The sequence below is a fragment of the Acartia tonsa genome, chromosome 10 (assembly GCF_053477335.1).
Source record: "Acartia tonsa isolate MP-2025a chromosome 10, ASM5347733v1, whole genome shotgun sequence".
Taxonomy (NCBI): Eukaryota; Metazoa; Arthropoda; class Copepoda; order Calanoida; family Acartiidae; genus Acartia; species Acartia tonsa.
This window is the reverse complement of record NC_137269.1, coordinates 48,763,133-48,789,828: the sequence shown is the minus strand read 5'-3', so window position 1 is coordinate 48,789,828 and position 26,696 is coordinate 48,763,133. Positions and strand designations below refer to the sequence as shown.

Below are 26,696 nucleotides of genomic sequence, written 5' to 3'. Positions count from 1 at the left end.
TCTGGTTCATAAAAAAAATTTTTTTTCAAATTTTGGACAGTTTAGCTGCATATTTATATTTTATATTTTTTCAGGGATGCCGACTTTTTGTTCTACATTTCTGCCATGGAGACCCAGCGATGCCAGAAAGGCATGACAGTCGCGTATGCTGCGCATTGTCAACAGGAGTCTGTACTAGATAGGTAGGCCTAGATAGATAGGGAGGCCTAGGTAGAAAGATAGATATATAGGAAGGCATAGATAGATAGATAGGTAGGCTTAGATAGATAGATAGGTAGGCCTAGATAAATTGATAGGTATGCCTTTATTGACAGATAGGTAAACCTCGATAGATTTATATGTAGGCCAAAATTGATAGATAGGTAGGCCTAGAAATATTGATAGGTAGGCTCTTTTGTATTCTTTTGTGCTATTGTCATCATCACACTTCTATATTCATACTTTCTTAAAGTGTGGCTTCAATTAAACACATGATAATAAAAACATTTAAAAACCATAAAAGATAGATATATAATATATATTTAAATTGAAAAAAAGGTCAATATTTAAGTAACAGCTAACCGCTGAACATATTTGGTTCTCAATTATAGGAAAGCTTCTTAGGGGTCAATCAAGGCGACAACTACCCTCTCAAGAAAATTTTTTTTCAAATATTCTTGCTATTTTTGTGCCACACCCTAATCCTTAAATATTATCAAAGTGCTGAAAGGTCAAATCTTTCAACAACCAAAATTTCTCTTTCACATAAAAGAAAAGGATTTTTTGGTTTAATCCCTCGAACTAACAGGTGAAACACAATCCCCCCCCCCCACCATTTTTTGTTTCTATTTTATATTTGAAGCTCTAACCCTGCATGTTCCTTCCCTGCGGTTCACAATTAAACCCTTACTCAACCTAACCAGTTACATTTGGTGATCCACTTTTCGGGTGTTGTAAAAGTCAGGGCTTTGCAGCCGCCTGTAAGCCTCATCAAAAGCGTCATATTATAACTTTAAAATTCAGCTGGATGTCTAAACCTGATCCTAAACAGACAATCAATCTTTTTTTTGTACATAATCGGGTTTAAATTAGGTGTTAGCAAGGCTGAGGCGCAGCTGCCGAGCCCTGGCAAAATGGAGGGATTTTTTTGCTGAGACATTAAGATTTACAACATAATAGATAATTTTAATCAATTCTTATCATTAATAGCTCTAAATATTTGCTGAATATACAAATATTAATTTAGATAGTTAATCTAAAGAACTATTGTATTGGTCCTGGGCAGGTTTCAGGCTATTTTGGAATTGGAGTGAAATAACTCCTCACCATAAAAGCCTTAAACTTTTCCAGAACTAGCCGTTTACGAGATCATAAAAGAATTAACTTCATAGTACACACAAACACACACAATACACACACACACACACACACACACTCACACACACAATCTATTACTTATTTATTATGCATATAGGTTCCCAGCCGAAGTTTATAACCGCGTTAACCACAAACACAGTTTTTTTTTCAAGCTGCATTATTCTAAAGGGATAAGACAATGATCGATAAATTGATGAAATCCCCAATGATGATATAAAAAATTGTCCTTTCTGTAGATTATACTTACCTAGTGGTTGAAACTTTCGGAGACTCAACTTTATAAACCAACCAATCAAAATTCAAAGTTGCTGGACCAACGAATTAGAAAAGTTTAATATGAAACTTTGGGGACTAGTGTAATAAACAGCCCTTTGCCTCCTCCCTCCCTGGCAATAACCACTACAGACAGACACACAGACAAACCAAAAACAGATCGTTTACGCCGCCGAGAATATGCGGTGACGCAATTTTTTGCGTACAGATTCCTGACGCAAAAATACAGTTAATAGGATTCGCATGACGCACTTCGCTAATTTCCTAATTAGAATTAAAAGCCAGAAATTAAGGAATACATATTCCAGTAATACATATTCCGCTGGATTAGAACCGGTTCTCAGTCATGCTAAAAGACCATGTATAGCATTGTATTACAGGCAATTTTCCATGAATATTAAAATAAGAATTATAAGTTCGGCCCCTCAGAGATAACAAAACTTGTAATATCCTTTTATTCTGTGTAAATTTACTGTTTATGGTGAGGCTACATGTCGACATTTTTTTTTTTATAAATTTAGCATTCCCCTTGATTCCTGTAATAAATTAAGTAATGAATCCAAAGAAACTAACAATCCGTTAGAAAACTTTGGTAATGGCGCGGGTGCAATGGATGTAGATTATACGTGGATATTATGTCTGGGGAAAATTATCGTCAATTTAGTTTGCTAACATGAAACTCATTTATTGATCATTTCGTTCATCCAGTAGGGGAGGAGGGGATGGGGTAAATGTAGTGGAAGGGGGGGGAGGGGTCGTTATTTTAGCACGCTGAGTGTTTCACTTTATTACAGAACATGAAAATATGGTGTATGATCCATTAATGGCGTTGTAGTGTCAATTTTTATCATTCTGTGCACAGGGATTACGACAAATATTCAATAATATAGTCAAATTTTAAGTAACAGGATGTGTTTGTATATGTGTTGCGAATGATCTCGCTAACCGCTGAACCGATATGGTTCATCTACGCATTAAAATTCTTCTAGGTCCAGGAAAGGTTTATAAGTATTTTAGAAAAAATTAACCTCATTGGAGATGTTTTCTTTTAAAACTAAAATTGAAAAGGGGTCGACCTTCCTTCCCCCCATTCCCTCAGGTGTTTGATGGTGAGATACCTTTCCCCAAAATATTATAAACCTTCCATGGACCTATTAGAAGCTTTACTCTAAAGGAAAACCATATAGGTCCAGCGGTTAGGGAGATCTTAAGCTACCTATAAACAGTCATCTTGCTTCTTTTGAAGACGAAGAAAGTTTCTCAATGACGTCATAAAAATGAGGGATGAGGAGAGGAGGAGTGGAAAAGAAAACCCCTAAAAAAGAGTTAGATGATCCCTCGTTTTTATGACGTAACATGCTGATTATTATTGTAATCGATTTAAATTGTGTAATATCTGCACTGTCACTGTTTCTGTATAGTGCCGGGTAATTGTATTACTTAATTTTAATAACGTAGCCAAAAATTGATACATCAACAAAAAAATTATTGCATTATCCAATAAAAATGTACTTTTTTACAATCTTAGATTTAAGGATGTGTGTGTGTTTTTCTGTCAGTACCGAAGGATCTCGCTAACCGCTGAAACGATATGGTCCTCCTTTACAAATATTATATTCAAATGTTCTAAAGAATTTGGGTTAGATCCATTCATTGAGACCCCCATTACTTTAAAACAAAAAAAAATACTATTTTTGTAAGTTTCATTAGCATAGAACGGTTCTATCAAATAGATTAACTATTGTATATTATGTTTCAGGCCAATCGCAGGACATGCAAACCTTTGTCCAAGTTCAATATCTTTAAAACCTCAGGTAAAAATTTTTATAAATAAATTCAATAAAGAGTAGTATGTCTGTCTGTCTGTCTGTTTCTTATTTAAGATCTCTTAAACGACTAAGTTGATATTTTTTTTATATAATTAGATTTAGAGATAAACAAATGTTCATTTATAAAGTAGACATTGGGCTGTTTAGTACTCTAAAAGTTTTATAATAACGTGTTCTTATTCGTTAGCTTATCAACTTTAGAGGCTTTCATTGAATTTTGATTTGATTGTTCATTAAGTTGAGTGTCTAAACGTTTCATCCACTAATTTTAGGGGTTTACATTAATTTAACGGCCATTGTCTTATCCCCCTAGATGCCTAGTAGTACAGACACTATATTGTTATAGAGAAGCTCCGATACTAAAACTATAAAATTTCAGGAGCTAGAGATCCTATTATCCACTGTTAAACACGAGATGCTGCACGCCCTTGGCTTTTCTGTGAGTCTGTTTGCTTTCTACAGAGATGCCATGGGGGAGCCTCTCACCCCCCGAGGTGAAAATGGAAAACCCAAGCTCAATGAAGAGTAAGTGAATTTTAGGGTTTCGGGACAAACGCAAGAGTGACAAACGTCGGAGTGAACAAACCCAGGAGGGTACCACTAGCAAAAATATAGCCACTGTGTTTTTGACAAAAAGTGGGGATGTTTTTGTTAATTTCGTTTTTAGTTGTATTTTTGGCAATATTTTTTTATCCACTGACAAAATTACCCCCTTTCTACTGTTTTACTGTCATTTTTACACCCATGAAGTGTCTAAAAGATTAAGTTAATTAAGTATTTCTAGGTTAGGTTAAGATATGAATATATATGCATTTAAAAAACCTATAAGATGGTTTGAAATAGGTTAGGTTAGGAGGGAGGAGACATTGGGATGTTTATTATACTGGTGTCCAAAGTTTTATAGTAACGTTTTCTTATTTATTCGCTTAACAACTTTGGGGACTCTCAATAATTTTGATTGGTTGTTAAATAAAGTTGAGTGTCCAAACGTAACAACCACTAATTGTAATACTCAGTGCAGAAGGGGTAATTTTGCTTAGCATCATTTGGGATGTACATTAATGTATCGGTCATTGTCTTATTCTTTTAGATCCCTGGATAAACTTCTTAGAGATCTTAACATACAAACAAACAAAAATATTACTATATTATGGAACTAGCGGCTATGCCCCTAGAAGCCTCTAGGGGAACCTAAGGTTGGAGGGGGAAAAGTCGACATAATCCCATTTTAAATTTGAGTTTTAAAGAGTAAAAAAAAATTTTTTGGGTGTAAGGGGGGTGAAGACACCCTCCCCAAAAATAGTTTAAAACCTTCCCATGACCTATAAGAAGCTTCACTGTAAAGGAGAACAATATCAGTACAGCGGTTAGCGAGATCCTTCGGGACAGACAAAAACGTTACCTACTTTATATAATAGGATAGAAATGGTGTCATTTATTTCAACTATACTTTAAGAAAGATAGCTTTCTTATATTCAACAAATTATAACTTCTTGAAAATTATGAAATTCCTATTCTAGACAAAACTAGAATAACCTTATTTACTAAGTATATTTGCGATAACTTTTATTGTATTTTTAACATTTACAAAACAGTCTGCTTTATTGCTTCAAGATCCATGTCAGATCTATATAGGAAATAAATGTCTATAAATGAGCTCAAGTCTTCCAAGGAATAAATGTTTAAAACTCATAGTGCTCCAATAATCCTCATTAAACTCTCATTGACCAAAGCGATAAGAACTTTATTCTATTTGTTTATGGAATGAATAAAGTTTTTCAATCCATGTTGATATTTGAATTACATTGAAGTATTTAATCTTGATTTAATAAACAAAAAATATACGTTCATAATATAGAAAATCTAAGAAAACTCTGTTTTAAAAGAATTCGATTGTGGCGACACTTTCATAGTGCTCAAATATTAAAACTAAAATTTTAATCATTTTAACCCTTTGATGATGGTAATGTAAATAAAAAATAAATTGAATAAATCTTTTTAAAATCATTTAAAATATTAAATATTAACTTCTTTCTTTTAGATGGTAATGGCGAGGGAGGAAAATTGAAATAGATAAATAGATATGTACTTATAGAAAACTAGCCAATAGTGAGATAGTTATATCGAGCCAACTCTAGTAAAATAATATGCAATAGGTATAAGGGTGTATATTAACATCCGCACATGAACTCTAATAAATTTATCAGAACTGCACATTATTTAAACAGTACAAATTATCTTATTTTATCTTTTTTACTAGTAACAAGGATGACAACAACCATAAGAGCAAAGCGCTAAAACCAGACTTTAGGAGAAACAAACATTAACACTTGCAGATGATTAAGTTTTAAGTTTTAAACAAAATTGTATGTTTTGATGCAATTTTGCTTTTAAAACAAGGATGACAACATCCATAAAAGTAAAGCTCAGAAACGGCATGACAAACTTGTATAGTGTCAGAACTGAATAATCAGAATATAAATGTATTAGAGTCGAAGCCAAATTGTAAGTAAATTTGTTGAAAAACTGCTTGATACAGAATAATGTTTATGGACATACTTACATTTTTAGGACTTGATTATAGAGTTGCTTTGCTTATACAATTGTACTTTTTTGTCGAATCAGTATACCAAAAATCCGATCAATCGGATAATTAGATCACATACAAATTTGTTGTTGATAAAGTAAAAAAATCAATATGTTTAAAATAAACATACGTACATTATGGTAATGCCTATATAGTTGCTACGCTTTCTAGATCGTACCTAACTACTACAGGAATCACCATGTAAAGTTAAAATCGATAGGGCAATTCTAACATGCCCAAATTAACAAAAAGAGCTAACTGTTACGGAAAAAGTTATGTGCAGTATGTGTAATTGATTAAACAATAATAGTTAAAACAGTGCGAAGTTAAGAAATTTGATTTATGAATTACACAAGAAGTTGGTGAAACCAGGGAAAGTGGATTCATATTCAATAATTTTCAGAGAGGGAGGGAGTGGACATTGGACTGTAAATCATACGGGTACCCAAAGTTTTATAACCACTTTATCTAATATTTTTGGGTATTTTATTGGATTTTGATTGTTTGATTCTAAATAAGAATGATTTTAATCTATTGAAAGGGTAATTTTGTTTATCTATCATTGGGGATGTATATAAATTTATTGTCGATTGTCCATCTACCAAAAGGTTTTATACCTTCCCTTGAACTATGAGAAGCTTTACTGTAAAGGAGAACCATATCGGTTCAGCGGTTATAAGATTAAAATTACTGAATATTTGTCTGCAACACTTTAAAATTCTAATTTTCTAAGACCACAAAAATTCGCATAACTAAACCATAAGACGATTAGATAATATAGAGAGAAAATAACCAAGTAACATATTTTTTTGCAACTTAAAATTCCAAAAAATTTTAAAATATTTGCGAAGGAATAATAATATACTTTTTTAAAAGTCAATATAACAGAATTTACAGTGTCCAAATTTTTTCACCAATAAGGGGGGGGGGGGCGTAATGACATTTATTCGTAATCCGTGAGCAAAATGGTCTAAAAATTTAGCTAGACCCTTCAAACTTGATATATAAGTCTAGTCCTATAGGTATTACATCTAAATGGCAAAAAAATCCAAAAAAATTTATTTTAAGGTTAGGTTAGGTAAGAAAAACCCTGCGGAAATGGGGTTTTTAGGCTTTTTTTGGTCTATTTTGATGTGGAAACTTACCTTAAATTGTTTTTTCTTAGGGTTTTAACTTAAATACACTGTATCTATTCATATGGACATTATTTAAGATGATTCAGCAAGTCGGGGACCGACCCCAGGGGGCTAGGTGGGTGGCCCGCAGGGGTTAAGTGCCTTTTTCCTAATAGATATGTTGTGATACATATAATTATAGGTTTTTTAGGTCAAGGAACTCAAATTTAGAGCTAAAACAAGCATTAGACTAATCTGAAGCTAGCCCCAGCGGGCTAGGTTGGTGGCCCGCAGGGGTTAAGTGCCTTTTTTTTAAATATATATCTTGTTATATATCAAAATATAGGTTTTCTGGGTTAAGAAACTCAAATTCTGAGTGAAAATTAGCATTAGACTAGTTTGAAGCTAACCCCATCGGGCTAGGTTGGTTTTCTGCAGGGCTTAAGAGCATTTACCTAACCGAACCTAGAAACTTACTTATATTTTTACATGTTTTTTCTTGAATATACTTTGTCTATTAATGAGGACTTTATTAAAGATAATCCAGCAAGTCGGGAACCGACCCCAGCGGGCTAGGGTGGTGGCCCGCAGGGGTTAAGTGCATTTTTTCCAATATATATCTTGTTATATATCAAAATATAGGTTTTTTAGGTCAAGAAACTCAAATTCTGAGCTAAAATTAGCATTAGACTAACCTGAAGCTAACCCCCCCGGGCTATGTTGGTTTTCTGCAGGGCTTAAGAGCATTTACCTAACCTAACCTAGAAACTTACTTATATTATTATAGGTTTTTTTCTTGAATAAACTGTGTCTATTAATGAGGACTTTATTTAAAATGATCCAGCAAGTCGGGGACTGACTAATCCAAAGCTAGCCCCAGCGGGCTAGGTTGGTGGCCTGCAGGGGTTAAGTGCATTATTTTCCAAAATACATCTTGTGATATATCAAAATAAAGGTTTTTAAGGTCAAGAACTCAAATTCAGAGCTAAAATAAGCATTAGAATAATCTGAAGCTAACCCCAGCGGGCTGGTTGGGTTGCCCACAGGGCTTAAGTGCATTTTACCTAACCTAACCTAGAAACTTACATTTAATATTTTTTTTTTAGGTTTTTTTTCTCAAATAATGTCCATTCATGAGGACCTTATTTCAGATGATCCAGCAAGTCGAAGACCGACCCCAGCGGGCTAGGTGGGTGGCCTGCAAGGGTTAAGTGCATTTTCCCAATATATATGTTGTGATACATCCAATTATAGGTTTTTTTAGGTCAAAGAACTCAAATTCAGAGCTGAAATAAGCATTAGACTAATCTGAAGCTAACCCCAGCGGGCTAGGTGGGTTGCCCCACAGGGCTTAAGTGCATTTTACCTAACCTAACCTAGAAACTTACATTTAATATTTTTTTTTAGGTTTTGTTTCTCAAATAAACTGTCCATTCATGAGGATGTTATTTCAGATGATCCAGCAAGTCGAAGACCGACCCCAGCGGGCTAGAGGGTTGGCCCACAGGGGTTAAATGCATTTTTTAGAAAAAGTATGTGTTATCATACATCAAATTATAGGTTTTTTAGGTCAAGAAACTCAAATTTACAGCTAATAAAAGTATCAGACTAATCTGAAGCTAGCCCCAGCGGGCTAGGTGGGTTGCCTGCAAGTCTTAAGTGCATTTTACCTAACCTAACCTGGAACCTTACTTGTTTTTAGGTTTTTTTTCTGGAATAACCTGTGTCTATTTATGAGAATATTATTTAAGATGATCAAGCAAGTCGGGGACCGACCCCAGCAGGCTAGGTGAGTGGCCCGCAGGGGTTAAGTGCATTTTTAAAAAGTATGTGCTTTCATTCATAAAATTATAGGTTTTTTAGGTCCAGAAATTCAAATTTAGAGCTAATAATAAGGGTTAAGTGCATTTTCCCAATATATATGTTGTGATACATCCAATTATAGGTTTTTTTAGGTCAAAGAACTCAAATTCAGAGCTGAAATAAGCATTAGACTAATCTGAAGCTAGCCCCTGCGGGCTAGGTAGGTTGCCTGCAAGGCTTAAATGCATTTTACCAAACCTAACCTAGAATCTTACTTTTTTGAAGGTTTTTTAATTGAATAAACTGTTCATGAGAACATAATTTAAGATGATCCAGCAAGTCGGAGACTGACCCAGGCGGGCTAGGATTTACTGAGATACACAGTGTTTAGTCAAAAAGCCATCATTTAAAAGATTCTTCATACAGGAGGCTGACCCAAGGAGGTCCTCAACTTGCTGGATCATCTAAAATAATGTCCTCATTCATAGACACAGTTCATTCAAGGAAAAACCCAAAAAATAAGTAAGTTTCTAGGTTAGGTTAGGTAAAATGCACTTAAGCCCTGCAGAAGACCTACCTAGCCCGCGGGGGTAAGTCTTATGCTAATTTTAGCTCTAAATTTGAGTTTCTTGACCTTAAAAACCTATATTTTGATATATAACAAGATGTATAATGGAAAATAATGCATTTAACCCCTGCGGGCCACCGACCTAGCCCGCTGGGGCTAGCTTCAGATTAGTCTTATGCTAATTCTAGCTCTGAATTTGAGTTAACTGACCTAAAAACTTAAAATTAGATGTATCACTACATATATATTGGGAAAAATGCACTTAACCCCTGCGGGCCACCAACCTAGCCCGCTGGGGTCGGTTCCCGACTTGCTGGATTATCTTTAATAAAGTCCTCATTAATAAACAAAGTTTATTCAAGAAAAAACATGTAAAAATATAAGTAAGTTTCTAGGTTAGGTTAGGTAAATGCTCTTAAGCCCTGCAGAAAACCAACATAGCCCGGGGGGGTTAGCTTCAGGTTAGTCTAATGATAATTTTCGCTCAGAATTTGAGTTTCTTGACCTAAAAAACCTATATTTTGATATATAACAAGATATATATTGGAAAAAATGCACTTAACCCCTGCGGGCCACCATCCTAGCCCGCTGGGGCTATCTTCAGATTAGTCTAATGCTTGTTTTAGCTCTGAATTTGAGTTCCTTGACCTAAAGAACCTATAATTAGGTGTATCACAACATATGTATTGGTTAAAATGCACTTAACCCCTGCGGGCCACCCACCTAGCCCCCTGGGGTCGGTCCCCGACTTGCTGAATCATCTTAAATAATGTCCATATGAATAGATACAGTGTATTTAAGTTAAAACCCTAAGAAAAAACAATTTAAGGTAAGTTTCCACATCAAAATAGACCAAAAAAAGCCTAAAAACCCCATTTCCGCAGGGTTTTTTTTTATCTAACCTAACCTTAAAATAAAAATTTTTGGATTTTTTTGCAATTTAGATGTAATACCTATAGAACTAGGCTTATATACCAAGTTTGAAGGGTCTAGCTAAATATTTAGACCATTTTGCTCACGGATTACAAATAAATGTCATTGCGCCCCCCCCCCCCTTATAAAATAGGTCATTTGTTTCAATTACATGAAGATGGACATTTACAATGTACAACAATTTATCGCCCGTTGTCTTATTCCTCATGATACTTTTACCCTAGTCATTCGGTAAACGTACAGACAATATCCTAGTCATATAGTAGCTTCGCTCCTAAAAAAGAAACGTTATAAAATAACAAAGGGAGATATCACAGGTATCTAAAGGGATAAGACAATGGCCGATGAATCGATGTACACCCCAATAATAATACCCCTTCTTTAGATTATACTTAGCGGTTGAAATGTTTGGTCAATCAACTTAATGATTCAACCAATCGAAATTCAATAAAAGTCCCTAAAGTTGTTAAGCCAAGGAATAAGAAATCGTTATCTAAAAACTTTAGGAACTAGTGTAATAAACAGCCATTGTCCACTCCCTCCCTGTAAAGATCTCCTTGTAAACCTTTTATTATTCAAAATTTTCGCAATTTATTTGCCGTTTTTTCAGTGAACAGAGACAGAGAACATTATTCAGCGGTTTTAATCATTTAAATTATATACATGTACATATTATATAATTTTTCAAATTTTGTATATTAAATCATATTTCCTCCTACTTCTTTATTATGGTTATAATTCATAGAGGGAGGGGACAATGGGCTGTTTATTACACTAATTCCTAAAATTTTACAATAACGTTTTCTTATTCGTTGATTTAACAACTTTGGGGACTCTTATTGATTGGTTGATCCATTAAAGTGAGTGTTCAAACGTTTCAACTTTCATTTTAATCTATAGAAGGGGTAATTTTGTGGATCATCTTTGCGGAGTTACAACAATTTATCGGCCATTGTCTTATCCCTTTAGATCCCTGACTCACAGGTCATACTATTGTTTATTGTCTTAAGAACACAGGGGGTAGCAAAAAAGATGTCATGATACGATTTTTAGTAGCAAAGCTACTTTATATTTCAAACTAGCGGTTCGCCCCTAGCCTCTAGGGGCTTTGCCCCAAGAGGTACTTAATAAAAAAAAATTAAATATCTGGTGAGAAGAAGAAATTGGGGGAGATTTTTTCATTTTTAGGGGGGTTTGGGGTGTCCCACCCCAAAGAAAATAGCTTAAAACCACCACAGGACCAATAGGTATATACCCTGAAGAGTAGAATCCGATCGATTCAGTGGTTATCGAGATCTTAAGGGACAGACGGACAGACAAACAGACAGACAGACATCATTCTACTTAACTTTGTATTATAGATTAAATGTCCGTCTGTCCATATATAAGAAACGTGGATTTTTTGTGTAGATTCCATTTATCAATGAGCATACAGAATAGAATTCACCTTGTTCTGTCGCTCATACTACCATACCAATTTTATGTTGAAAAGGTTTCGTGAATTTTAGCCTTTCCATGAATAATTTTATTTTATTATTACCACTGAAAACTCAATTTTTTTTGTTTATTCATCCATATTTTTGTGTTTCGCTTCTTATTTTTGTTGTCATCCTTGTTTTTTACTTTGTTTGTTTGATTTTTTAGGTTATTGTAAAACCAAAGTATAAAATTAAAGGAGGTGTAAGAAAATAACAAATCCCTTTAATGATTTTACATTTTATATCTGTGTAAATAAATTGGAAATAGTTTGGTTATATTTAAATATAAATTTCGGCTGGGGCAGCGTTACAAGGCAGCTGCCAACCGCAGCAGTCGGCGGTCGGTGGAAAAACGGTAATGGATGTTTATCAAATTTTAATATGTCATGTAAAAATGTTTTAAAAAGTTCCTTGGTTATAATATACATGAAAAAAAAAGGAGGAGGAGGGGCGTCTAACGCCCCCTCCTCCTCCGACCGTTTTAGGGTTAAGGCTTACGATAAAATATACCCCTCTCATTTCCTCTATTATATTTCACCATTTCAGTTTAATCAAAGGGAGGCGGGTTTCAAAGTATTCTTGTGCTCTTCGCACCCCCTGTCAAAATCCTGTGGACGCCACTGTAAAACATGTCTATTTGTGTATGAATAGCGGGATCTAAAGAGATAAAACAATTGTCGATAAATGGATGTATATCCCCAATGATGTTGATGACACACAACATTACCCCTTCTGTAGATTACAAAAACGGTTCAACACCAACCTAAATGAGCCAACCAATAAAATTCAAGTTGTTCAGCCAACGATTATGAAAACTTTATCATAAAACTTTGGGGACTAGTGTAATAAACAGCCCATTGTCCCCTCACTCCCTGGTATGAATAAATAAACAGACAGTAATTGTTTTTTTTTGTTTTCTTATCCTATTTATCCATTTAGCCGCCAGCTAAGAATATATTATTATCTACAAAACTCATGTATCAACATTATCAGTAGTGAAGCTGCACTATAATTCAATTTGTCCGTACGTCCGTCAGTCAGTCTGTCAATCCGGAATGCAATTAGAAAAAATGGGACTTTTTTGTAATACACTTTGTCCGTCAATCATGCTATAGAATATGAACATTGAAAATAGAAAAATACATGAGATAAGTTTCGTGATTTTTTTTCTTCAATATATTTATTATTGATTTTAATGAATGCTCTTTAACTCTCCACGTATTCTAATCCATGATTTTTATATGCATCGCTACTATGAGAAGCTACAAAACGAAAAAAGGATATTGCTAAATAGAATTCGAGAAATTTGCTCTAAAACAACAGAAAGATACTAAACCTTATAGAGTATCTTTGCTAAAAAAAGAATTAAATTTCAAAACAGAGAGTTTGATAATGCTGAAAAAAAGATATAATTTTGACAAATAGGCGAAGGATGGTTATTTATTTTTATTATCCTATCCATAAGTCTTTGAATAAAAAGTACAAAATTGTACAATGAATTGATGTAAAAGAAACAATGAATCCAATTTTACCAAAAATATACATTATTAGCTGTTAAGCTTCTCTGAGACAATAAATTTTACCAATAAGAGGCCAGTATGCACTGTAATTGACCAAGGGTAAAATTTATACTGGCCTCTCATTGGTTATTTTTATCGTATGACGACATTTTACGCTGTCTCCTGAAATTATATTGCTACCCTACCACAAAATAGTTATAAAACTTCCCAGGACCTATGAGAAGCTACACTATAAAGGAGAACTGTATCGGTTCAGCGATTAGCGCGAGATCCTTCGGTACAGACAGACACACAATGATCCTATTACTTTTATATAAGGATACATTGCTGATCATTGCTATCATAACTGTTTGGCAACTTCGAAACCGATTATTATCCGCTGGATTAGAAAATCTTATAACGTATGCCAGACAATTTTCCACAAATATTAAAACAAAAATCATAAGATAAATACCAGTTTTGGCCCCCTTGGGGTGAAATAAACTTCTTTAAATGTTATGATTTTTTATTTTAATATTCCAATAACACGATGCGATAGAAAGCTATCCATAACACGATGCGATTTATAACTATTTTTTATTCGTACTTACTGTTCTTTCTTCAAAAATAATGTTATCTTTTAATTGCTGCGCTACTTTAGACATTGTTGACCTTGTAAATGTTTAAATCCTAAATTAAGTATTTCCTGTATTTGAAACAATACAGACTGACAGACAGACAGACAGACAGACAGACAGACGGACAGACAGACGGACAGACAGACAGAAAAATGTTTTATTGATTTCAATTGTCTATTTCTATTTGCCCTGAAACTAAATGTTTAACATTGAACTCAAATTATTCACAGAAAAAAAAGGTTAAACATGAACTAGGATATAAAGTATGCATGCTAGAATTGTCCTAATTGGTTTCAAACTTGTCATGGTGATTCCTACAACAATTAGGTACAATAATCATCAAAAGAAAATAAATAAACCTTCGTTAAACATGATAAATATTTTAGCTTTTATATTACACTTTATTTTAATGTGTAATTACTTGATTTTTTAGAAGTGATTCATAGGACAAGTAGGCATAATGTTACAAGCAAATAATCACTATAGTGTATGTCAATGAAAATAATTAAGTAATTTTGGGATATGTGTATTGAATTTTTAATACTTTATTTAAATTAAAAAGTATATCATAATTTTGTAACTATGTTAGCTCGTATACTTTGTACTTTATTAAATACTAGCGGCTTCGCCCCTAGCCTCTAGAGGCTTTGCCCCAAGAGGTGATAAAAAAAATTGGCGAAATACGTAAAATCTTCTACAAAAAAAATAAAAATAATGGGGAGGGGATTTTTTGTTTTATGGGGGGTTGGGGGTGTCCCACCAAGAAAATAGCCTAAAACCACCACAGGACCAGTAGGTGTATTCCCTGAAGAGTAGAATCCGATCGGTTCAGTGGTTACCGATATCTTAAGGGAAGGACGTACGGACGGACAGACAGACAGACAGACAGACGGACAAACAGACAGACATCGTTCTACTTTGTATTATAGATTGATGTTACAATTTTTCAATGATTTATTTTAGGTTACAAACTCGGCAGTGGAGCGACATAACAATCCGGAAAGAAGTTCGGACCAAGTTTGTTCGGGGAGGTATTGTCAATAAAACTGTGGATGTGGTTGTCACCCCCAGGGTTAGGTAAGTCCCAAAATTATACTGGTCCCCAAAGTTTGTCAGGTGGGGGGGGGGGGGGGGGGGTTGTCAATAAAACTGTGGATGTAGTTGTCACCCCCAGGGTTAGGTAAGTCCCCAAATTGTACTGGTCCCCAAATTTTTGCAGTTGGGGGGGGGGGTTGTCAATAAAACTGTGGATGTGGTTGTTACCCCCAGGGTTAGGTAAGTCCCAAAGTTATACTGGTCCCCAAAGTTTGTCAGAGGGTGGGGTGGGGGGGCCCGTTCGGGGGGGGGGGGCTGTCAATAAAACCGTGGGTTGCCACCCCCAGGGTTAGGTAAGTCAAAGCCAGATGCTTTTCTTTATGTTTGGACGGAGGGGACATTGGACTGTAAATTATACTGGTCTCCAAAGCAAGGACGTCCAAGCTTTTTTTTAAAAAAGGGTTAGAATGAGGGGTTTCAGATGTTTAAGTGGGGATCATCTATTGTATTTTTCAAATTTCTATGGGGTGATATAATGAGGAGTTTTAAGGTTTATGGGGGTTAAACAGTAAACACCCCTTTAGGTAAAAGCCAGATATTGAAGCTCTTTACAGTGCCTATAAAAAAATTACTTCATACAATACATATGATCAATAATAGGCCATTACAAAGACTAAATTACCAATGGCAGGACACTATACATTTTAATTGACCAATGGTAGGCCAGTATGACGTCTTTTTATAGGCATTTTAAAAAGATTTCTAGATATTATGTAAGGTGACATTGGACTGTAAATAGTAATGGTCCCCAAAATTCTCTTGTTCATTGACTTCGAGTACTTGGCAATTTATTGTCCATCGCCCATGTGTTTATATCATTAACTTATACGGATCTACTGCAGTTCACGGTAAAATATTGCTGGTAACGAATATTGCCGAAAATCTATGAATTTTAAAGGCTGCTAGCTGCCATCGGCTGAACGTACAGATCATGCCCGCACACTGTTTTAAGCAGCATAAGAAGGCCTACAAATAATTTGGAATAGCCATAAATCAATAATGCATAATTATCTCGCAGTGCAGAGAAATGCGCGAAAAAGGCCTATTTTAAGAGTTTTTTCTTCAGTGAAGCTTTCCCTGTGCATCATTGGATCGTGGCTATTCCAGATTGTTTGTAGGCCTTCTTATACCGCTTAAAATAGTATGCGGGTATGATCTGCACGTTCAGCCGTTTGGCAGCTAGCAGCCTTTAAAATTCATAGATTGTTGGCAATATTCGTTACCAGCAATATTTTACCGTGATCTACAATAGATCCACTTATACTAGCGGATAGGCACCTAGCATCTAGGGGATGTTTATTCAAAGTGACTTTTATTGAGTCATTGGCTCATTAAGTTGGGTGACCTAACGTTTCAACCACTTTCAATTGCAATCTAGAGAAAGCGTAATTTCATATATCATCATAGAGTTTGTGAGTCAATGTATCGGCCATGTCTTATCCCTTTAGATCCCTGAATTATATAATAATTTATAGGGAAGAGGTGCGGAGACATTTTGGTTGTGATGAAATGTCGGGTGCTGAGCTAGAAGACCAGGTAACAGTTTTTTTCCACAATAAAAATTCATGTATGCCATCGTAATATAGATATTTTTCCACAAATATTTTTATAAAAAATCATAAAATTAATACTAGTTTTATTAGTATTACGAGCTATTAGTCCCTAGGACCTGACAAAACTGGTTTTATCTGTTAATTTTTTATTTGAATATCCGCGAAAAGATGTCTATAAAACAATGTGTAAAATAACTATTCTCAAAAACCTGGACGGATAATAAAAGTGGACACGGTTAAATATTGTTAAACAAGGATGACAACATCCATAAAAGCGAAGCACTGAAACGGTAGGACAAACGGAGATGAATACTTATATAGTGTAAGAACTGAATAATCAGAATATAAATGTATAAGAGTCTAAGCAAAATTGTAAGTAAATTTGTTGAAAAACTGCTTGATACAGGATAATGTTTATGGACATACTTACATATTTAGGACTTGATTATAGAGTTGCTTCGCTTATAACATTATACTTTGTTGTCCCAGGAATCAATATACCAAAAATCAGATCAATCGGATGATTAGATCACATAAAAATTTGTTGTTAAAAAAGTAAAAAAAATCAACATGTTTAAAATGGACGTACGAAAAATTATAGAGTTGCTACGCTTTCTAAATCGTACCTAACTACTAAAGGAATCACCATGCAAAATTTGAAATCGATAAAACAATTCTAACATGCCTAAAATAACGAAAATAGCTATCCGTTACGGACGGACCGACCCTAATTATAGAAAAGCTTCGCTTTTAAAAATTACTATCTATGGTATTTAATCAAACAAGGATGACAACATCCATAAGTAGAGAAGTATCGTTGGAATGGGGACAAGAAGATTTAAAGAGTATTTGATGATTTTTTAAAATCAAGAATTGAAATAATAACGCAACATTTCTCTTGTATTTTTATCTTTTGAATAATGATTTGTAGCATGACTGACAGACCGACGGACAAAGTAAATTACATAATTGATGCTTTTTGTTATAGAGCATTTTAGTATTTTTTTCTTCAAATAGAAATATTGTAGGGTGAAGAAGGAACTGCCCTAACCCACTGGGAGAAACGACTGTTTGAGAATGAAGCTATGACAGGAACCCACACACAGAACCCTATTTATAGCAGGTATGACAGGAACCCACACACAGAACCCTATTTATAGCAGGTATGACAGGAACACACACACAGAACCCTATTTATAGCAGCTATGACAGGAACACACACACAGAACCCTATTTATAGCAGCTATGACAGGAACACACACACAGAACCTTATTTATAGCAGGTATGACAGGAACCCACACACAGAACCCTATTTATAGCAGCTATGACAGGAACTCCCACACAGAACCCTATTTATAGCAGGTATGACAGGAACACACACACAGAACCCTATTTATAGCAGGTATGACAGGAACCCACACACAGAACCCTATTTATAGCAGGTATGACAGGAACACACACACAGAACCCTATTTATAGCAGCTATGACAGGAACTCCCACACAGAACCCTATTTATAGCAGGTATGACAGGAACACACACACAGAACCCTATTTATAGCAGGTATGACAGGAACACACACACAGAACCCTATTTATAGCAGGTATGACAGGAACACACACACAGAACCCTATTTATAGCAGCTATGACAGGAACTCCCACACAGAACCCTATTTATAGCAGGTATGACAGGAACCCACACACAGAACCCTATTTATAGCAGGTATGACAGGAACACACACACAGAACCCTATTTATAGCAGGTATGACAGGAACCCACACACAGAACCCTATTTATAGCAGGTATGACAGGAACACACACACAGAACCCTATTTATAGCAGGTATGACAGGAACCCACACACAGAACCCTATTTATAGCAGGTATGACAGGAACCCACACACAGAACCCTATTTATAGCAGGTATGACAGGAACACACACACAGAACACTATTTATAGCAGGTATGACAGGAACTCACACACAGAACCCTATTTATAGCAGGTATGACAGGAACACACACACAGAACCCTATTTATAGCAGGTATGACAGGAACCCACACACAGAACCCTATTTATAGCAGGTATGACAGGAACACACACACAGAACCCTATTTATAGCAGGTATGACAGGAACCCACACACAGAACCCTATTTATAGCAGGTATGACAGGAACCCACACACAGAACCCTATTTATAGCAGGTATGACAGGAACACACACACAGAACCCTATTTATAGCAGGTATGACAGGAACACACACACAGAACCCTATTTATAGCAGGTATGACAGGAACCCACACACAGAACCCTATTTATAGCAGCTATGACAGGAACTCCCACACAGAACCCTATTTATAGCAGCTATGACAGGAACACACACACACAGAACCCTATTTATAGCAGGTATGACAGGAACCCACACACAGAACCCTATTTATAGCAGCTATGACAGGAACACACACACAGAACCCTATTTATAGCAGCTATGACAGGAACACACACACAGAACCCTATTTATAGCAGGTATGACAGGAACACACACACAGAACCCTATTTATAGCAGGTATGACAGGAACACACACACAGAACCCTATTTATAGCAGCTATGACAGGAACACACACACAGAACCCTATTTATAGCAGGTATGACAGGAACACACACACAGAACCCTATTTATAGCAGGTATGACAGGAACACACACACAGAACCCTATTTATAGCAGCTATGACAGGAACACACACACAGAACCCTATTTATAGCAGGTATGACAGGAACACACACACAGAACCCTATTTATAGCAGGTATGACAGGAACACACACACAGAACCCTATTTATAGCAGCTATGACAGGAACTCCCACACAGAACCCTATTTATAGCAGGTATGACAGGAACACACACACAGAACCCTATTTATAGCAGGTAAGACAGGAACACACACACAGAACCCTATTTATAGCAGCTATGACAGGAACACACACACAGAACCCTATTTATAGCAGCTATGACAGGAACTCACACACAGAACCCTATTTATAGCAGGTATGACAGGAACACACACACAGAACCCTATTTATAGCAGGTATGACAGGAACACACACACAGAACCCTATTTATAGCAGCTATGACAGGAACACACACACAGAACCCTATTTATAGCAGGTATGACAGGAACACACACACAGAACCCTATTTATAGCAGCTATGACAGGAACACACACACAGAACCCTATTTATAGCAGGTATGACAGGAACCCACACACAGAACCCTATTTATAGCAGGTATGACAGGAACCCACACACAGAACCTTATTTATAGCAGCTATGACAGGAACACACACACAGAACCCTATTTATAGCAGCTATGACAGGAACACACACACAGAACCCTATTTATAGCAGGTATGACAGGAACACACACACAGAACCCTATTTATAGCAGGTATGACAGGAACACACACACAGAACCCTATTTATAGCAGCTATGACAGGAACTCCCACACAGAACCCTATTTATAGCAGCTATGACAGGAACACACACACAGAACCCTATTTATAGCAGGTATGACAGGAACACACACACAGAACCCTATTTATAGCAGGTATGACAGGAACACACACACAGAACCCTATTTATAGCAGGTATGACAGGAACACACACACAGAACCCTATTTATAGCAGGTATGACAGGAACACACACACAGAACCCTATTTATAGCAGGTATGACAGGAACACACACACAGAACCCTATTTATAGCAGCTATGACAGGAACTCCCACACAGAACCCTATTTATAGCAGGTATGACAGGAACACACACACAGAACCCTATTTATAGCAGGTAAGACAGGAACACACACACAGAACCCTATTTATAGCAGCTATGACAGGAACACACACACAGAACCCTATTTATAGCAGCTATGACAGGAACTCACACACAGAACCCTATTTATAGCAGGTATGACAGGAACACACACACAGAACCCTATTTATAGCAGGTATGACAGGAACACACACACAGAACCCTATTTATAGCAGCTATGACAGGAACACACACACAGAACCCTATTTATAGCAGGTATGACAGGAACACACACACAGAACCCTATTTATAGCAGCTATGACAGGAACACACACACAGAACCCTATTTATAGCAGGTATGACAGGAACCCACACACAGAACCCTATTTATAGCAGGTATGACAGGAACCCACACACAGAACCTTATTTATAGCAGCTATGACAGGAACACACACACAGAACCCTATTTATAGCAGCTATGACAGGAACACACACACAGAACCCTATTTATAGCAGGTATGACAGGAACACACACACAGAACCCTATTTATAGCAGGTATGACAGGAACACACACACAGAACCCTATTTATAGCAGCTATGACAGGAACTCCCACACAGAACCCTATTTATAGCAGGTATGACAGGAACACACACACAGAACCCTATTTATAGCAGGTAAGACAGGAACACACACACAGAACCCTATTTATAGCAGCTATGACAGGAACACACACACAGAACCCTATTTATAGCAGCTATGACAGGAACTCACACACAGAACCCTATTTATAGCAGGTATGACAGGAACACACACACAGAACCCTATTTATAGCAGGTATGACAGGAACACACACACAGAACCCTATTTATAGCAGCTATGACAGGAACACACACACAGAACCCTATTTATAGCAGGTATGACAGGAACACACACACAGAACCCTATTTATAGCAGCTATGACAGGAACACACACACAGAACCCTATTTATAGCAGGTATGACAGGAACCCACACACAGAACCCTATTTATAGCAGGTATGACAGGAACCCACACACAGAACCTTATTTATAGCAGCTATGACAGGAACACACACACAGAACCCTATTTATAGCAGCTATGACAGGAACACACACACAGAACCCTATTTATAGCAGGTATGACAGGAACCCACACACAGAACCCTATTTATAGCAGCTATGACAGGAACCCACACACAGAACCCTATTTATAGCAGGTATGACAGGAACCCACACACAGAACCCTATTTATAGCAGGTATGACAGGAACTCACACACAGAACCCTATTTATAGCAGGTATGACAGGAACACACACACAGAACCCTATTTATAGCAGGTATGACAGGAACCCACACACAGAACCCTATTTATAGCAGGTATGACAGGAACACACACACAGAACCCTATTTATAGCAGGTATGACAGGAACACACACACAGAACCTTATTTATAGCAGGTATGACAGGAACACACACACAGAACCCTATTTATAGCAGGTATGACAGGAACCCACACACAGAACCCTATTTATAGCAGGTATGACAGGAACCCACACACAGAACCTTATTTATAGCAGGTATGACAGGAACCCACACACAGAACCCTATTTATAGCAGGTATGACAGGAACACACACACAGAACCCTATTTATAGCAGGTATGACAGGAACCCACACACAGAACCCTATTTATAGCAGGTATGACAGGAACACACACACAGAACCCTATTTATAGCAGGTATGACAGGAACACACACACAGAACCTTATTTATAGCAGGTATGACAGGAACACACACACAGAACCCTATTTATAGCAGGTATGCTGAGTACAAAACTAGTTTCTAACCCTGCGGGACTACTTTGGATCAAACTTATCCTATTGTATATAGTAGTAAGCTTTTCTGTCTGTGGCGAAGGATCTCGCTATTCGCTAAACTGATATTGTTCTTCTATGAAGTGAAGCTTCTTATTTGTCCTTAGATGGTTTTAGGATATTTCAATGTTATAAATAAGTCTGGGTATGGTTTTAGGCTATTTTTTACTCTTATTCCTTCCAACATAGATCCCCTAGTTGCCAAGAGCGTAGCTGCTAGTCCAACTATAAACAAGGAAAATCCATAAAAAAAATTCTACGGCTAGCATTAGGGCTAAAATTTCACAAGCCTAAAGTAAATTAAAAATTTACTAAACTTTATGGCATTTGGCCTTACATTTTCCAGTATGGCTTTGCAAACCGGTTAATATCAGCTACAATATAAATCCGGTTCTGAGCTATACTGAAAATAATGCATTGTATCCTATTTAAGACAATTTTCCACGAAGAATGAAATTAAAATCGTAGTAATCAATACCAGTGTAGCTGACCTAAGTCTTCGGCACCTTGGTTTCAACAAAATTTAAATTAATAATGATTTTTTTATTTTTCTAACCTCGGATAACTGTCTATAATACGATCCGACTCTATTATCTAGCCGCAACGTTTTTAATCTTTTTTTTTAAAGCATGATTCAAATAATCCAATAACAAAAAAGCTATAAAAAAAACTACGTCATACTGGCCTACCATTGGTCAAATAAAATGTAAACTAGCCTGCAATTGGTAATATAGCCTGTGTATTGGCCTATTATTGGTAATTTGTATTGTATGATGCGGTTTTTAAAGGTACTATAAAGAACAGATCTTTAGTATAGATGTAGGTACAGATAACTACCTCCCTTCCTTTTTCAATGAACTTTTTCATCTGCTTCTAAATTATTTTCTACTACTTGACTGTGTTAACATAAGCGACACCATTGGTTGATTTTCATTGACCCAATAGAAAGGATGCACAAAGCTGATGCGATGGGGAGATACAGTTATTTAACCCTTTCTCCCTCTAGAGTTTTACTCTAAACTAAAAAAGCTTCAATAAGAAATGATTTCAGGATAACTATGGCACTGATGGAGGACACTGGTTGGTACCTACCCAACTACGACATGGCAGAGCCATTGAAGTGGGGGGCGGGCCTGGGCTGCGACTTTGCCCTCAAAAGCTGCAAGGAGTGGATGGATGATAGAACTAGGAAGCGTATGAGTATACATCCATATTGTAATAAGGTAGGAAGGGTTCTTAACACTCATTTGGCTACAGACAACGTACCCACCTCAAATAAAAATTGAGAGGGTTGGTTGGGGGGAGGGAGAGGGTGTTAGAGATTAATGGGGCTGTATATTATGTTATATTATCGTCTTGGGGGTGTCAACACCCTCCTAAACCAATATATTACAAAAGATTTCTAACCCCCACTATTTAATAGCTGTGCACGCCACTTTTCTCAATGTTTTTCAATTAAATTCGTTGTCAAGACTTTTACTGGATTGGTTTGTACAAACTAGCAGTGTCTAAAGGTTTTCTACAATGATTTGAAGATCAATTTTGTTTTTGATGACTTGGCGGGGGCGTTAATTTATCGTCCATTGTCTTATACCCTTTAGAATCATGCTTGATAGAGTCAACAACGAATTTGGTTGATCTGTTTGTTGCCAAATTACTATAAAATAAATAAAAAGCAAATGTTAATAATATCTTTATAGAACTTGTCCACGAAATAATATTATGCTATTTTTTTGTAGTTGGGTAAAACACTTTTTCCAATATGGCTTTGAAACTAATTACTACCCATTTGTTTAAAACCAGTCTAAGCCCCACTGGAAAATCATGTATCGTATCCCTACGAATAAGAATAATATAAAAATGATACTATAAATACCAGTTTTGTTAGCCCGGGACTTCGGCCCCTCGGTGACAACAAAACTGAAAATAATCTTGCAATTTTACTATCCGCTAAAAGCTGTCTATAATACTATGCGAGAAATAACTTTTATAAAACTCCTTGACAAATTTATATAAACATCTTCTTTTATGTTAAATAAAATGGAAAAAATTTTCTTCAAATTACTTCAAATAGCAAGATATTCAGGGATCTAAGGGATAAGACAATGGCCATTAAATTAATGTACATCCCCAATGATGATATACAAAACTAACCTTTCTATAGATTTCAATTAGTTGTTAAAACGTTTGGACACTCAACTGACAATACAAAACAATAAAAATCAATAAAAGTCCCCAAAGTAGTTATGACAACGATAAGAAAACGTTATTATAAAACTTTGGGGACTAGTGCAATAAATAGCCCATTATCCCCTTACTCCTTGGGTAAGAATCAAATTTTGTTCAAATAACTTCAAATAACAAAATACTTGTATAGTTGAAGACCCATAGATTTGATCTTCTTTGATTATAGAAACCTGACAAAGATGATTCAAAAATAATAATAGTCCAAAATTTAAATTCTAAAAAATTAGAAATATGCCCTCAAAAAATATCTTGAAGTTATCGATTTAAGTTTTAATTAATGCTTAGAATATAGATTGGGCATACATATTTGCATTATAAATCATTAACGGCTACGCTCCTAGAGGCCTCTAGGGGAATGTAAAATATTTTCTTTTAAATCTATGTTAAGATCAGTTGTAAAAATTTTTTTTATGCCGCTAGATGGGGTTAGTTTTTTTTTTTGCAATTTCTCTTAGGAGTGTTGTGGTATCTTCCCCCAAAAGAACTATAAACCTTCCACGGACTTATTTTAAGGATAACCTATTGATAGGTACTTGTATTCCGACATGACCCAATTCTTTGGGACATTAATGAATACATGAATACCTTATTTACTTGAAAAAGAAGAGGAAATTGTATTTTCTACTACTTCAAACATAAAGTTATTTATACTTTAAAAGTATTGTATTTACTCTATAACTTTAAACAATATGCTTAGTTCATGAAACATTTAAATAAAGATATGCATAATTTTTTTGGTAATATATTTTATAGAAATAGAGTTACTCTTTGTAATGTTATCAACCATTAAGGGAGTGTGGCTCTTTGTAATATTATTAATTATGTTTAGGTAAAGAGAGATCCTTTAGAGACAGAGTCAACTTAAGATAGAAGTAGTGTGGCTCTTTTAATATTATTATCAATGTTTAAGTAAAGAGAGATCCTCTAGAGACAGAGTGTACTGAAGATAGAAGTAGTGTGACTCTTTGTAATATTATTAATTATATTTAGGTAAAGAGAGATCCTCTAGAGACAGAGTGTACTGAAGATAGAAGTAGTGTGACTCTTTGTAATATTATTAATTATGTCAATAGGTAAAGAGAGATCCTTTAGAGACAGAGTCAACTTAAGATGAAGTAGTGTGGCTCTTTTAATATTATTAATTATGTTTAGGTAAAGAAAGATCCTTTAGAGACAGAGTGTACTGAAGATAGAAGTAGTGTGGCTCTTTGTAATATTATTAACTATGTTTAGGTAAAGAGAGATCCTCTAGAGACTTAGTGTACTGAAAATAGAAGTTGTGTGGCTCTTTGTAATATTATTAATTATGTTTAGGTAAAGAGAGATCCTTTAGAGACAGAGTCAACTTAAGATAGAAGTAGTGTGGCTCTTTGTAATATTATTAATTATGTTTAAGTAAAGAGAGATCCTCGAGAGACAGAGTGTACTGAAGATAGAAGTAGTGTGACTCTTTGTAATATTATAAATTATGATTAGGTAGAGAGAGATACTCTAGAGACAGAGTTTACTGAAGATAGAAGTAGTGTGACTCTTTGTAATATTATTAATTATGTTTAGATAAAGAGATATCCTCTAGGGCCAGGGTGTACTGAAGATAGAAGTAGTGTGGCTCTTTGTAATATTATTAATTATATTTAGGTAAAGAGAGATCCTTTAGAGACAGAGTGTACTGAAGACAGAAGTAGTGTGGCTCTTTGTAATCTTGTCAACCATGGAAATATTTTACCTCCCCACCTACAGGCATAGCTGTCAGAAAGCAAAAATTAAAATAAAATTTCAAAAAATTAAAAATAAATAAAGTCACATACAAAATTGATAGATAAGTTTTCGTAATCAGTACATTTTACCATTAGAGTAAAATACCAGAGGGGGGATGGGTTAAATAAATGTATTTCCCTATCCAAATGACCTTGTGCCGACTCTCAATTGGGTCTTTGAAAATCAACCAATGATGTCGGTAAATTTAACACAGCCAAGTTGCAGAAAACAATTTGCTAGCAGACGAAAAAGGTCATAGATCT

At 35.6% G+C, this 26,696-nt stretch overlaps 1 protein-coding gene across 1 annotated transcript in view; it reads left to right on the top strand.

Moving 5' to 3' along the window:
• The window catches only part of Invadolysin (leishmanolysin-like peptidase, invadolysin), a 110,987-nt gene that overhangs the window by 75,185 nt on the left and 9,106 nt on the right, over positions 1-26,696 (top strand). Inside the window, exons 8-15 of the mRNA XM_080174840.1 lie at positions 75-182; positions 3,389-3,443; positions 3,838-3,983; positions 15,043-15,156; positions 16,650-16,710; positions 17,756-17,850; positions 23,480-23,651; positions 26,314-26,415. Of these exons, the coding sequence (XP_080030966.1) occupies positions 75-182; positions 3,389-3,443; positions 3,838-3,983; positions 15,043-15,156; positions 16,650-16,710; positions 17,756-17,850; positions 23,480-23,651; positions 26,314-26,415 (853 nt within the window). The remainder of the gene's footprint in view (positions 1-74; positions 183-3,388; positions 3,444-3,837; positions 3,984-15,042; positions 15,157-16,649; positions 16,711-17,755; positions 17,851-23,479; positions 23,652-26,313; positions 26,416-26,696) is intronic.